Below are 15,090 nucleotides of genomic sequence, written 5' to 3' on the forward strand. Positions count from 1 at the left end.
TTTACAAAAAGATTGCAGCCAGGAAGACCAACTCATGATGTATCCACCTCAAACATGGGGCATATTGTTACACATTAATACAGTAAAGGTAGCCAAATTGTATAAGAGTATGACTTGTCCCTTGCCACCCCTTTTACCTGGCATTACAGTGTACTCTCCACAGCTGGAAGTCTGTTCAACTTAACAATAATCTGTAAAGAAGTCATCAAGTATCATCATTTCAGATTTCATGATGGAAACTGTACTGGGTAGAATTCAGTACCAGAAATACATATCCCCCTAACCATTGGAAAACCAGTGAAAAGTATGCGTTCTTGGGGAGGTCTGATACTACTTAAGTACCCTAAAGCATTTAACTGCTAGTGTTGGGTCTCTCGAGTGATCACGTCTCCCACAGGGCAGAAATTCCAGCCTTGACAGCTGCTTTCAAATCAGAGGCTAGCAGATCAAATTGCTTTCAGCATCACATTGTGTTTGCCCTGCTAAATAAATTGGAAACAATTTTCCCCATGCTGGGAATCAGGTTGGTCCCAGGCCCAATTCTTCCATTTCCCTTTCACCCTCTACCCCCACCCCAAACTCTGGTATCTCCCCTAAATTCAGGCCCGAGTCCTTTAACATAACATTGTTGGACATCTCAACTCACATCAATGTGTATCAAAGCTTTATTTTTAAAAACCACTCAGAACTGAATCAGACAGGGTCTTTTGTAACAGAATTAACAACTTTTTTTGTGAATGTTGTGATAAAAGATGCACATACCAGTATATCTTATTATTCTTTGGGAATTTGGAATTTTAAAACAGATGAAGCTATGTGGTTTCAGTGTGAAGGTATTTAATTTAAAAGTGGAGGACGGGAAGACATGCAATCTGATCAAGAGCTCGGCAAGACTCCTGTGGTGTTAATGGTTGTAATGTTTATACTGTTGAGTTTATGAAGGCCATTGGTTGGACTTTGAATTTTAATTCAGAAAAATCAGCAATTCCGTTCAGAAGAGAGAATTTTTCTCTCAGCATGAGAAGCAAGGTTTCATTTTAGGGCAACTAGCCAGCCTAGCAGATGTGGTTTTTAGTTTGTAAAGCTTTCAAACTTCCAACGTGTGTGTATACACCACTTCTATAGATATTCACTCCCTCCAAAACCGATGCTAAGGAGAAGCATGAGTACATCCACCAGATGCACTGTAAAAGTTCAGCAAAGCTCCTTCCAAATCCACAACCACCACCATCTAGAGGGACACGGACAGCAGATATATAGGAACACAGCCAACTCCAAAGTTCCCCTCCAAGCTGCTCACTATCCTGATTTGAATATTTAGTCTTGTTTCTTCAGTATTTTTGGGTCAAAATGGAATGGAACATAGAACATAGAAATGTACAGCACAGAAACAGGCCTTCGACCCATAATTTGGTGCTGAAAATGATGCTAAATTAAACTAATCCCTTCTGCCTGCCCTTGGTCAATTTCCCTCCATTCAGAGCATACTCATGTACTTATTTAAAAGCCTCTTAAATGCCCCGATGATATCTGCCTCCAGCACTACCCCTGGCGGTATGTGCCACACTCCTACTGCTCTCTGTGTTAAAAGACTTGCCTCTCACGTCTCCTTTGAACTTTCTCCCTCTCATCTTAAATGCATGCTGCTGACTTTAGACATTTCAACTCTTTGAATAGGATTCTGACCGTCAACCCTTTCTATGCATCTCATAATTTTATAGGCTTCTATCAAGTCTCCTCTCAGCCTCCTCCACTCCAGAGAAAACAACCGGCATTTTTCTAGCCTCTCTTCACAGTTCATATTCTCTAATCCAGGCCTCTCCAAAGTCTCGACATTCTTCATGTAACGTGGTGACCAGAGTTGAACACAATAACCTAAGTGTGGCCTAACCAAAGTCTTATAAAGCTGCAACATGACATCCTGAACTCTTGTACTCAATTTCCCAAGTCAAGCATGCTATAACACCTTCCTTACCGTCCTATCCACTTGCATGGCTACTTTCAGGGATCCCTCTGTACATCAATGTTGTTCAGGGTCCTGCCATTAACCATATACTTTTCTTTAACACTTGATCTCCCAAAGTGCATCACCTCACACTTACAAGGATTAAACTCCATATGCCATTTTTCCACTAATAACTGCAAGTGATCTATATCCCGCTGTATCCTTTGACAACCTTCTATACTATCCACTCCACTGATCTTTGTATCGTCTGCAAACTTACTAACCCACCCATCTACATTTTCATCCAAGTCATTTATATATATCTATATAAATATCACAAACAGTAGAAGTCCCAATAGGATCACTGCAAAACACCACTTGTCACAGACCTCCAGCCTGAAAACAAATTTCCACCACGATTCTCTGTCCTCTATAAGCAAGTCAATTCTGAATTCATGTGGCCAGATCCCCTTGGATCCCATCCATCTTCTGGATGGGCCTACCATAAGGGACCTTGTTGAAAGTCTTACTAAAATCCACTGCTCTACCCTCATCAATCACCTTCATCACCTCCTTGAAAAATTCACCCATGTTAGTAAGACATGACCTGCCCTGCACAAAGCCACGTTGACTTTCCTTAACTAGGCCATGCTTTCCAAAGGCATGTAAATCCTATTCTTACTCCTAATCCTCTCCAAAAGTTTCACAACCACCAATGTGAAACACACTAGTCTATAGTTTCCTCAATTCTTCCTGTTTCCCTTCTTATACACAGGAACAACATTAGCCACTCACAAACCCTCCAGGACATCTCCAGTGGGTAATGAGGATACAAAGATCTTGGTTAAGGCCACAGCAATCACCTATCTTCTCTCTCTCTCTACAACCTGGGGTACATGACATTGGGCCCTGGGACTTACCATCAAGAGACCCAACATCACGTCTTTCTTGATCTCAAAATACTGTGGCATATTGGTATGCTCCTCACAACTATCACTATCCTCCACATCCTTCTCCTGGGTGAATACTAATGCAGAATACTCATTTAGGATTTCACCTACAATCTCTGCCTCCAAGGATAAGTTCCCTCCCTTATCCTTGAGTGGCCCTACCTTCTCCCTAGTTATCCTATTGTTTTTAATATATGTATAGAATGTCTTGGGATTCTCTTTAACCTGACTTGCCAAGGCCATTTCATGGTCCCTTTGTGCTCTCCTAATCCCCTGTTTGAGTTCTTTCTTACTTTCTTTATATTCTTCATGGGTCCTGTCCAATTTTAGCATCCTAAACCTTATGTCTGCTTCTTTTTTCCTCTTGACTAAATTCATAACTTTCCTCATTATCCAAGGATCCCTTACCTTGCCATTCTTGTCCTTTCTCCATACTGGAACATGTTGGTCCTGACCTCTCCCAGCAGGTCTTTAAATAATTCCCACATGTCAAATGTGGACTTGCCTGATGATAGCTCCTCCCAATAATACTGCCTAGCTCCTGCCTAATACTGATATAATTTGCCTTCCCCCAATTTAGTACCTTCCCACAAGGTCCTGACTTTTCTTTGTTCATAGCTTTCTTAAAACTTAAGCAGTTGTGATCACTGTTTCCAAAATGCTCTCCCACTGAAAGGTCAGTCACCTGGGCAGGCTCATTTGCAAATACAAGGTCCAGCGTGACCCTGCTCCAGTTTGACTATCCACACACTGTTGCAAGAAACTCTCCTGGATGCACTTAACAAATTCTGTCCTATCTAAGCCTCTTGCTCCAAGGCCAATGTTGGGGACAGTCGTGCTCAATGACGAGAAGTGGAATTGAAACCACAGAAACTTTTCTTTGCGGTAAACAAGAACCAGATTCCTGGTTTGAACTTCATTACAATGTATAATGTACAAATGATTTTCAGTCTACCCAATTTTGCTTCTGAGGGTTAATATGTTCAATTTACTGATATGGTATCATATGAATTTCTAAAGCCCTGAATAACTATTTTTGGCATTGACTAATCGAAATAGAAATAATCCTTCTTGGATTAATTTGTGTTTACTCAGTCATTTACAGGCTGTTAATCAGGACATGGCTAGTCTATACATTCAGCTGGACACATTAAGTGCTCCTTCATATGTGTTGCATTTATCTTGCCTGGGCAACTGTAAATATTGAAAAGTCAATTGTGTCATTATCCCCACAGAAACTGATAATCTTAAACAAGAAATCTGAATTTTCAATGATCAATTTAAAGGAAGTGAACAGTCCAATTGCAACTTTGAAGACTCTTACTGTAACAAGCTGGAGTGGAAGCAAGTCATCCTCAATTCTCAGAAAGTGCCTGAGGAAGTCAGAAATTCAGTCGTTCCCAGCCTTCAATGTACTCATTCTCCCGATTTTGTCAAATTGTAAATTCAAATGAACACTGAAAGATATGTTAAGAAAACATCCAAACCAACCAGCAACCATCCATAAGATGTAGGAGCAGAATTCAGCTATTCAGCCCATCGAGTCTGATCTGCCATTTGATTGTTGCTGATGTTTCCCAACCCCATTCTCCTGCCATCTCCCCATAATCCTTGATCCTCTAACAAATCACAAACCTACCTATTGCTGTCTTAAATACAATTAATGACTTGGGCTCCACAATAATCTGAGGCAATGAAATTCCTCCTCATCTCAGTTCTAAAGTTCTAAAGCTCGTCTCATCTCGTCTCTGAGGCTGTGCCCTCAAGTCATAGTGCTACCAGAGGAAACACCTTCATGTCATTTCTGGCAAATTTTCCTCTTGGTCTTAACCGGGCAAATAGGTTAGGGAGCATTCCTTTCAACAACAGACATTCCTCTGCAATCTGTCTGGTAATTCGCAGAGAACTCTCAGCTTCTTCTCTTTGCTGACCACATTCATGCACTTTGTGAGAACTGAAAATGACTTGCTTCCACTCCAGCTTGCTACAGTAAGAGTCTTTAAAGTTGCAAATGTGCTGTGCAATTCCTTTGAATTGATCATTGAAAATTCAGATTTCTTGTTTAAGATTACCAGTTTCTGTGGGGATAATGACACAATAGACTTTTTTTATATCTACAGTTGCACATGCACGATAAACACAACACACATGAAGGGGCACTTAATTTATCCAGCTGAATGTATAGGCCAGCCATGCCCTGATTAAACAGCCTGTAAATAACTAATTAAACCTAAAATAATCCAAGAAGGATTCTTTCTATATTGATTAGTCAACTCCAAAAAGTAGTTATTCAGGGCTTTTGAAATTCATATCATACCATGTCAGAAAATTGAACTGAAACTTCTACTTCTCTCCCTCTCTTTTCTGTCCAAAAACTTAAAGTTTGAAGATCTGTCCACAGTTAGTTAAGCTACTTTTATCTAACTTGTCATTTATGGATATCTTGCACTTTGTTTCTGTCAAATCTCATTGAGACTCTGTCCACATAATAACCTACTATCATTATTATAACCTAGCATGGCGTCAAAACAGCTGAATGAGAACAAGCCAGTTCAGTGAGCAAGTCAACAACCCCACCCACAACCCAAGCTCCAGATATTTGCCAAAGGTTTAAATATAATAACGAAGCTACTCATCTTTGTTGTCGTGCAGAATTCAAAGCCAATTACACTATTTAATCTAGAGTTAAAAAGATAGTCTCAACATAATCATTTTATAAAATCTCACATCCACAACAATGAGACAAATATGCATTCCTATTTGAGCAGTTTATATTCTCCTGAATCATGAGCGTGAAACGGACTATTTTATGTCTCTGCCTGCTCAGTCAGGCCCTGAGAGGAAGCACTTTGATTCATATTCTTCCCTCGCCAGTGATGGTGCAGTAAAATTGTACTGAGATAGAAGATGAGCCATTATCTCATTGAATGGCAAAGTGGCCTCCAAGGGCTGAATGGTCTCCTTATGTTCTTATTTCTTACATACTCAGAACTATCCTGATAGGGGAAAAGATAAAACAAAGGGAAAATGAAAGCTTAACTCAATTATATTGACTGAATTTCACCCTAGTGGTTCCATTAATATAAACTTTTACAGACTGCTATTTAAACTGCAGTTCAGAAAGGGCACAAAGTTGACATCACAAACTCAAAAGGTTGTAGCCATTTTTAGTAGCAAATCAAACAATGCCAGTTTGCCTAATAGGTAAGCATATGTTAAATGGTTTTAAACAACTAGGCTGATACAGTACTAAATTTCATGTTTGCAACATTTCAGTTGACAGAATCTATCTCGTCTGCATTTCTTTATTTGGGCAACCATTTTCCACAGCTTTTATATTCAAAATATTATATTATGTGGTAATAATTACTCTTTCCCAAGCATCAAATTGTTACCTTACTAAACTCTCTGAAACTGTTGTCAAATAATATATGACCAAAAATTGGATCTTCATAGGTTGACTTCCCACTGTATGTATGTCCTCCTCACTGCTCCCTCCACAAGTTATCATGCAATCAGAATAGAACACCCCATATCTTCACCCACAGAATTAGCACTTCCACTATCTCTTAACCATGCTAAGTTCCACTAGTTTGCCTACAACTGTAGATTGATTGACATACTTAATTTCTTACTTCAATTCTGTTAATTTCACTGTCTCACTCTACTTCGCAGTTTTATTCAGCTTATACCTTATAAAGCCTTATTCAGTTATATTTGTCTTACACATTCCTGATGATAAATCTACGTTCCTGTCATTACTTCACTTCCACAATTGATGAAAGACAGTTAAATGAGGAGACTCTTTTCTCCTGGAGCACGTGCAAAACCCTTTGAATGTAATATTGTCATAAGCTTCCCCAAAATCATTTCACCTGTATTAGGCTTTACCCTGCTTTCTCAGGTGATACTCTTTAGCTTTTAAGTCCGCATCAACTCTGTTTTCTACAGTGTAAAATCATTTGATTGACTTTCATCTTTAAATTACGTCTATTTGTACTTAGTTTTCTTTGTATCTGCATTTTATCTAATTTTATCTAATAACAGTGTCATGTTTTTACTCAGTAACTTACAACAATATTCATTTCTTGGATGTGAGTATTGATAGATGGACCAGCTGTCCCTAGTTGCTTGTTAGAAGGTGGTGATGAGCTACTTCTTGAACCACTTCAGGCTAAATAAGGATGAGGAATCTGTGCAGGTTTGACCTGTTCTTGTGCATTGTTCCTGTGTATTGTATTGTCAACCGTACAATGAATTCAACTTTGATCTGGTTTGAAAATAGATCTCTGCTACGAGTCATTCTTAAATTTGAACACCACAAGAAACAAAGAAAAGAAGCTAAATTAGCTATTTCAATCATAGTTCACTATCTATGCTTCAGACATGCCATGCGGCTGAGACATGCATAAACACATTCAGAGCATTTCCAGCTGCCACAATGTTCTTGCACCAATTCCATGCTACTTTATGGAGGATATGAAGACATCTGCATCACATTGCCATCCATGAGAGATTATTCTTCCAAGCCTTATGACGATTCAGCTATACATACGGCTGTCTGCACATCATCCCTTCCCCTCACTTGACTCAATAAATCTTTTTGGGTAGAATAGATTAAGACATACGATAGTCTTGTAGGATAATGCTATAGAAGCTATTTCAATTGAGTTTACAGCAACCCACTGATGATGTCTATTGTATGATAGAGTTGCACAAAGCACTCACTTGCAATCAATATTGGCAATCCAATGTTGTAAGGAACAATGGAAGTGATACAGGCACCCAATTTTTGTAGAGCAAGGGTGCCAGTCCCTAGCTCCAAAATTCTTTAAACATAATCGTCTTTAATCCAGTTTGAATTTTATGATGTTGAAGTCATGGATGGGGGTGTACTTCCAAGGTGATATTGTGCCCTAAATCAGAACACCTATATACTGTCAACGCCTAAATAAAAAAAAACAAAGAACCGTGAATGTTGTAAATCAGAAACAAAAACAAAAATTGCTGGAAAATCTCAGCGGGTCTAGCAGCATCTGTGATGAGAAATCAGACTCAGAGAAACACGAGAAATCTTTCTGATTTACAGTATCCATGGTTCTTTTGTTTTTTATGTACCAACCACTGCAAGCTGTTGACAATATTTAGAACAAAGCATCACTTTGGAAGTATTATGTACACTTCCACCCATGGCTCCAACCTCATAAAGTTCAAACTGGACTAAAATGACAGTGTTTAAATAATTTTGGGGATAAAATTTGGCTTATCTGAACTTCTGAGGAAGGGTCCCTTGATCTGAAATGTTAACTTTGATTTCCCTTCACAGATGCTGCCAGACCTGCTGAACTTTTGCAGCAATTTCTGTTTGTTTTGACAGGGAATGATATTGTATGGAACTTGGATTTTTATTTTATTTTGTTTTCAGCCTCTTTGCTTCCTACGAAGGTAAAAAAATAAATTTCTTAGGTATCAACTGATAGAAAATACAATACATAATGCTTCTCTAAGACCAAGCATTAAACCCTACAATGTGTGTGGTGTGTATGCACCACCCAAGTAGTAAAGTTGCATATAATTTATTTATATTATTGAAAAAACACAAATAACTTGAATATTGCTCCTGCCATGCTTGACGCCCCACCAGCATTGCATCAAGAGGAACACAGCCTCTCTTCTCTGACCTCAGGGTGCCCGGACCACAACCTGAAGGACTCGCACCATCTTTAATTAATGTGGCCGCCGAAGATGTCACTTTTTTAGTCTGCCAGGTATACAATCCCCAGTTCCCAGCACGGTTTTTTTAAATTCATTAATGAGACAAAGGCATCGCTCACCAGGCAGCATTTACTGCCCATCCCTAATTGCGGAGGGCAATTCAGTCACATGCAGGCCTGACCAGGTAAGGTAAGATGGCACTAATAAACCTGACAATCGATGGATTCCCGGTCATTATTAGATTTTCAATTCCAGATATTTTGTTGAATCCACATTCCACCAAATGCCGTGGTCAGGATTCAAACCCGAGTCCTCAGACGTTATCTGGGTCCGGGATTAACAGTCCAACCATATTACCACAAGGCCACCGCCGCCCCGAAACGGTCTTCGCCCCGCCCCCGCCCGCTGGATCGCCCACAAATACAGACTCCGCCCACAAACGCAGACTCCGCCCCTGTACGCAACGCGGTCTCCGCCCCCCCCCAGTTCGCCCCGCCCCCCATTCCCCAGGAATGTTGTAAACAAGCTGGTGCTGAAGATCTGCAGGCAAAGAGCGACTGAGCCAAGTCAAAACTTGTGCGCTCCGTGACAAAGACAATTCGCTCACTCCTGATCTGTCTCCGAACCCGAGTTCGCTGTGTGTGTCTCGAAGAAAACCTTTGCTTTCAACAATTTTGCGGCAATTAGGTGTAGGGTCAATTTGCAGAACTCAGAATAAAACCTCGTTCCTCATAGTTCGATTGTCAGAATAGCATCGTGCAAAATGAAAACAGTGCTGCCCTACCTTTTTCTGATTTCTATCCCTGCGTTAGTATCCTCTGATTACATAATAATGGAATCACTCCAGCAGAAGGTAATAGTTTATTACAAGTTTATCTGCTAATTTACTATTTAAATTGTTTACGCTTCGAAATATTTGTAATAACTTTTTTAATTCGCTGGGTTTTTTTTATCCAAACAGAGACTTGCGAGCTCTTGGTCAAATGATCAGAAACCAGCCGGAAGAACCCTGAAGGTTGTCAATAACGAGTCCGTGCATGTGGAACAAAATGTGCATTTAATCAGTTGCGAAATGTTGTTTCAAGTAAAATATAAAAGGATTGGCTATTGATCACATGCTTAACATCTGAGACAGTTTTAACAGTTATCCTCACCCACTGTGATTTACAAGCTTCGCAAGCTTTGACTGAAACGACGTTCTCACCAATTACTCCCCAATGCAAATAAGAATGTTTAAACAAAGGCAATATAAATTAATCCTCGTTAGGTTTTAGTTGAGTAGTCAATGTCTTGCATCGAATTTGATTTAACGTTGGGTACTTCTTCAATTCGTTGAGTTATTTTGTTTTGTTCTCGATTGATCAGCTGTCAATGCATAGAGGTCGATCTCTACACGAAAGGATCAATTATTATGATGTTCTTGTACAGGTTTAGCAGTAAGTGCTTTTATTATCAGTTGTAGTAAATGAATTCGGCAAAGGATCGTCAAGAAGCTGGTGATTGAATGTAAAATAGCAAGAAACGTTCTCGTGTTTGGCCAACTGTTTGATAAGGGGGGTTCATACAGCATTTCGTTCCGTGCGCCTTAATAACTTTTCTCACGCGATTCTCTGCTGCTGCCCTCATTAATTATACATCCAGTTTCCAGAGTGCAGCTCAGCGCAATTCTCCGGTCAGCAGTGATCTAGGGGCTCTGGTTCTGGGACCCTCTGGCATTCAAGTTATGGTTTAAACTCCAACGGTTTCAAACACTGCTAGTTAGGGACTTCCGTTAACTTGTCACCGTGCAATTTTAAACGACATGGCTGAGAAAGGGAAGTTGGCCCCCAACTTTGTCTAGAGAGGCCTTGGAGGTCCTGATGGGCGCCCTACTTCCCCACGACCATCAAAGGAGATCATGGCATCGGATGCTGTCAGCCTGTACAGAAGTAGCCATCTTGGTCAGTGTGATGTCTACAGTCTATAGGAAGGTGCAGCAATATGGCAAGGAGGTTAATGATCTTCTGCACTCCACAAGGGTAAGTGCCACCTCTTCTTTCTTCTGTCTCACATCCATTTTAATCTTACTACTGTACCCACCTCCTATCATAGCTCATGGTTTATCACTCTCACTGTTGCTTGCAGCATCTTCCCTCAGTGGCTCTGACCCATCCTATTTCTGCCAAACTACTATCGCTATTTTGTCCTTTGTACTCACAGACACCTTTTCTGTACCTGTATCATCACTAAGAACTCTGTCGGTCACTTTTATCTCACTCAGTCCCTTGCCTCATTGCAGGAGAAAAAGCTCATAATAGGGCTGAAAGGGGTAAGACATTTGACTCCTCATCCCACACAAGCAGAAAATCCTTGAGCTTATGGGAAAGGACCATGACCAAAACCTGACACCCCCATGGCCTGGCAACCAAGTAAGCTGCATTGTGCTATGCTGTGATGCTTTTCTGTTACCGCCCTCTATGAACATAATCTGAAGATGCATAAGACCACTGTTTTTGCCAACACTTTCCCTCTCTTGTCTTGTACAGATACCTGTGGCATCAGGACACCCTCTGCTAGTATGAAAATGGCCCCTGTGGATATCAGCTCCTCCTCTGGCTCTGAGGAAGAAGACACAGACCCCTCAAAGGATACACCAGCAAGACTGTTTTCTGCACCCTCTGCCAACTCTGATTATTTCACCTCATTGGGTAGTTTATCTGGAGTACACTTGGGAACACATTCTGATGAGCACATTTGCTGCCATGGACCAAACACCCACTCAGCCTCAGGCAGTATAGCGTCACATGTCAGCCATTAATAACTTCATGCAAATACGAAAGCAGATACAGAAGCAGCAGGTAGATTTGTTTGAGATGCTTGGTAAAGCGAATCAGAAGTTGAAGGAGTCCATTAACTTATCAATTCTATGTTACCTCCAACACTCTTATGTCAGTCTTCATGGACAGTTCTAGACATCCATTCCGGAAGTCATTGGCTCACAATCCTAATAGAAATTTGGGTCGACCCACAGCAGAAGGACTGCGGCCATTCAAGAAGGCAGCTCACCACCACCTTCTCAAGGGCAACTAGGGATGGGCAAGAAATGCTGGCCTAGCCAGTGATGCTCACATCCCAAAAAAAATGAATAGAAAAGAAAACACAGACTCAGAGATGAGCACAGAAGAGAAAAAAATTGGAGGGTATGCAGCCCAGAAACGCCCAGCTCCTCATCTTCCACCCTACCTATGATCTTCAACTCTGTGTAAGTTGAAATCAAGGACGGTAAAAGTACACCTCACCCAGACACACTCTGCATATCTGGGCTCTTCAACTGTACATGCCTTCAGGGTCATCCACCCAAATCTTCAAGGCCAGCAATTTTCGCCATTTATTTTTCTTTTTGTTTTCTTTCTGCCTGTTTTCCTCCCTTTTCTCAGCCTCAGAAATTCAGCCCCTGCCTCCAAATCCCAGCCTTCAAAGCAGGGACACCAGTGTCCAGAGGTTGGAGCAGGGACGCTGGTGACCAGATGCTGGAGCATGGTGGTTAGCGCACGCTGTGAAATGTGACGACAGCCAGCAGTCAGGCCACGTGGAGGCCCACTGTGCTGGTTTGCTGGGAGAGCCCTTGGAGAGAGACTGTGATATTTGTCTTTTTAACTTTGCTTCTTTTTTTTTGACCTATGTGCATACTGTGCATAGCTGTAACATAACTCTTTTTTTCTTCCTTTCTCTATTCTGTAACTAAGGATTGTACCTTGGTACTCTGTACATAAGATGGCATCGTATGTTGTGACATTGTTACACTCTGACTAATCTTACAACTGAAGAAGCTGTATGTTGGTACCTTTGAACCTAAGTTGGCACTGTTAAGAGGCAACATATAAACCTTTCACTGTATTCATGTGAGTAGTTACTAGTGTGTACCGCAAGGGTCGGTGTTGGGTCCACTGCTGTTTGTCATTTTTATAAATGACCTGGATGAGGGCGTAGAAGGATGGGTTAGTAAATTTGCAGACGACACTAAGCTCGGTGGAGTTGTGGATAGTGACGAAGGATGCTATAGGTTGCAGAGAGACATAGATAAGTTGCAGAGCTGGGCTGAGAGGTGGCAAATGGAGTGTAATGCAGACAAGTGTGAGGTGATGCACTTTGGTAGGAGTAACCAGAAAGCGAAGTACTGGGCTAATGGTAAGATTCTTAGTAGTGTAGATGAGCAGAGAGATCTCGGTGTCCATGTACACAGATCCTTGAAAGTTGCCACCCAGGTTGACAGGGCTGTTAAGAAGGCATACAGTGTTTTAGCTTTTATTAATAGAGGCATCAAGTTCCGGAACCATGAGGTTATGCTGCAGCTGTACAAAACTCTGGTGCGGCCGCGCTTGGAGTTTTGCATACAGTTCTGGTCACCGCATTATGGGAAGGATGTGGAAACTTTGGAAAGGGTGCAGAGGAGATTTACAAGGATGTTGCCTGGTATGGAGGGAAGGTCTTACGAGGAAAGGCTGAGGGACTTGAGGCTGTTTTCATTAGAGAGAAGAAGGTTGAGAGGTGACTTAATTGAAACATATAAAATAATCATAGGGTTAGAGAGGGTGGATAGGGAGAGCCTTTTTCCTAGGATGGTGATGGCGAGCACGAGGAGGCATAGCTTTAAATTGAGGGATGAAAGATATAGGGCAGATGTCAGAGGTAGTTTCTTTACTCAGAGAGTAGTAAGGCAATGGAACACTTTGCCTGCAGCGGTTGTAGATTCGCCAACTTTAGGTACATTTAAGTCATCATTGGATGAGCATATGGACGTACATGGAATAGTGTAGATTAGATGGGCTTAAGATCGGTATGACAGGTCAGCACAACATCGAGGGCCGAAGGGCCTGTACTGTGCTGTAATGTTCTATGTACACATGACAATAAAGCTAATTCATTCATTCTTTAGTCTAATAATGACCATGTAACCAATGTTCAAAAGCAAAGTTGCTGGAAAAGCCCAGCAGGTCTGGCAGCCTCTGCGAAGGAAAAAAACAGTTGATGTTTCAGGTCAGTAACCCTTCCTCAGAACTCAGTTTCATGCCACCAGACCCAAAACATTCTTTCCTTCACACATGCTACCAGACCTCCTGGGCTTTTCCAGCAACTTTGTTTTTGTTCCTGGTTTACAGCATCAGCAGTTCTTCCGGTTTTTATGTAACCAATGTTGATGCTTATAAAATCCATTTGGATTGCGGAAGGAAACCTGTGATCTCTTAATCTCTGAGGGTCTTAAGTCTTTGGAATTCTCTTCCTGAAAGACCGGCGAAAGCAAAGTCCCCAAATATTTTTAAAACAGAGGTGGATGGATTTTTTTTATGCAAGAGATTGAAAGGTTATTTGGAGTAGGCAGGAATACAGATTGGAGATGACAGTCTGATTAACTATGATCTTATTAAATCGTGGAGCAGCCTCAAATGTCTGATTGGCCTTCACTTGCTCCTTATTTGCTGTGCTTATTTTGTATATAAATTTTACTGGCAGTATTTCATGTTGTTTTACAGAGAGGGTGAAAAAGAATTTTTAAAATTCTGTTTCCAACTCTGTGCGATCAAAGAAATGTGTTTTTCTAACCCAAGTATGAAGACAATTCACGCAACTGGCTGGAAGTCTTTTTTTGTGTTTAAATCAATGGGATTGTTTTCTTTTACTGGATAAATGCACATTGCAAGCCTAATGAGAAAGATATCTTTCAAAACTGAAAGGTAATTTCGCTGAATTAAGCACTGAAGTTCAATCTACATAGCTATTTCAGGATTCACTAGAAAGGATAGATATTCCTCAGGTTATAAAGTTTGTTGTTTGTTCACTCATTACTGGAAGGTCAGTTTGCAGCATCTGCAAACCCAAAAGAAAACTAGCATGAGACTTCACAATGTAAAGTTCCTCCAATTCTTCAGAAACAGATGTTATAACTTTTATATTGCTACTGCGGTCTTACTGCAGACAGCATTTAGAGATCACAAGCAGACAAGACATTGATTGTGTGCCTTGTGGCTTCTCACAATACCTTTTCTAAATTTGGCCATTGTCTTAGTTGAATAGCCACATCCTCATTTATTGTTTCAAGACGTTAACCCTGAGACAATTAAGATAATTATCATCTTTGCTTCAAAAGAAGGCACATTTAATTTGGGATTGTTGTTTGATGGACTGGATATAAATGTTTCCTCACCTGGGCTGTGCTCTTTCTCCTGAGTCAGTTTTTGAAGCACATTGACATTTCCTTCGAAAAGTGGATTATTTCAAATAGTGCACGTTAAAGTAAACTTTATAAATCTTAAAAGTTAGTATTTGACATGCCATTAGTGAACACGATAAATCACAAAGAGGTGGAGAGATTGAAGCCTGGTGTGCAGGCTAGTCTTTTAGCAAAATATCCAGGATCGCTACTTATTGTAATTTGTATTGAACTGTTCCAAACCAAAAAATGTGAAATACGTTTTTATCAAGCTAGGTCATGTATTGAATACT

General features: G+C 40.7%; 1 protein-coding gene across 4 annotated transcripts in view; it reads left to right on the forward strand.

Moving 5' to 3' along the window:
* Positions 1-9,114: 9,114 nt before the first annotated feature.
* Positions 9,115-15,090, forward strand: part of LOC125460232 (inter-alpha-trypsin inhibitor heavy chain H3-like) — a 39,523-nt gene continuing 33,547 nt past the window's right edge. The window contains exons 1-3 of one of the 4 annotated variants that reach the window (XM_048547431.2): positions 10,067-10,628; positions 10,889-11,018; positions 11,136-11,851. In XM_048547431.2, the coding sequence (XP_048403388.1) occupies positions 11,792-11,851 (60 nt within the window). In that variant the 5' untranslated portion in view covers positions 10,067-10,628; positions 10,889-11,018; positions 11,136-11,791. Of the gene's footprint in view, positions 9,464-9,571; positions 9,626-10,066; positions 11,019-11,135; positions 11,852-11,876; positions 14,322-15,090 lie in introns of those variants that run through there. The other 3 variants (XM_048547429.2, XM_059649810.1, XM_048547432.2) reach the window with 3 other exon arrangements.

This window comes from Stegostoma tigrinum, chromosome 11 (genome assembly GCF_030684315.1).
Source record: "Stegostoma tigrinum isolate sSteTig4 chromosome 11, sSteTig4.hap1, whole genome shotgun sequence".
NCBI lineage: Eukaryota > Metazoa > Chordata > Chondrichthyes > Orectolobiformes > Stegostomatidae > Stegostoma > Stegostoma tigrinum.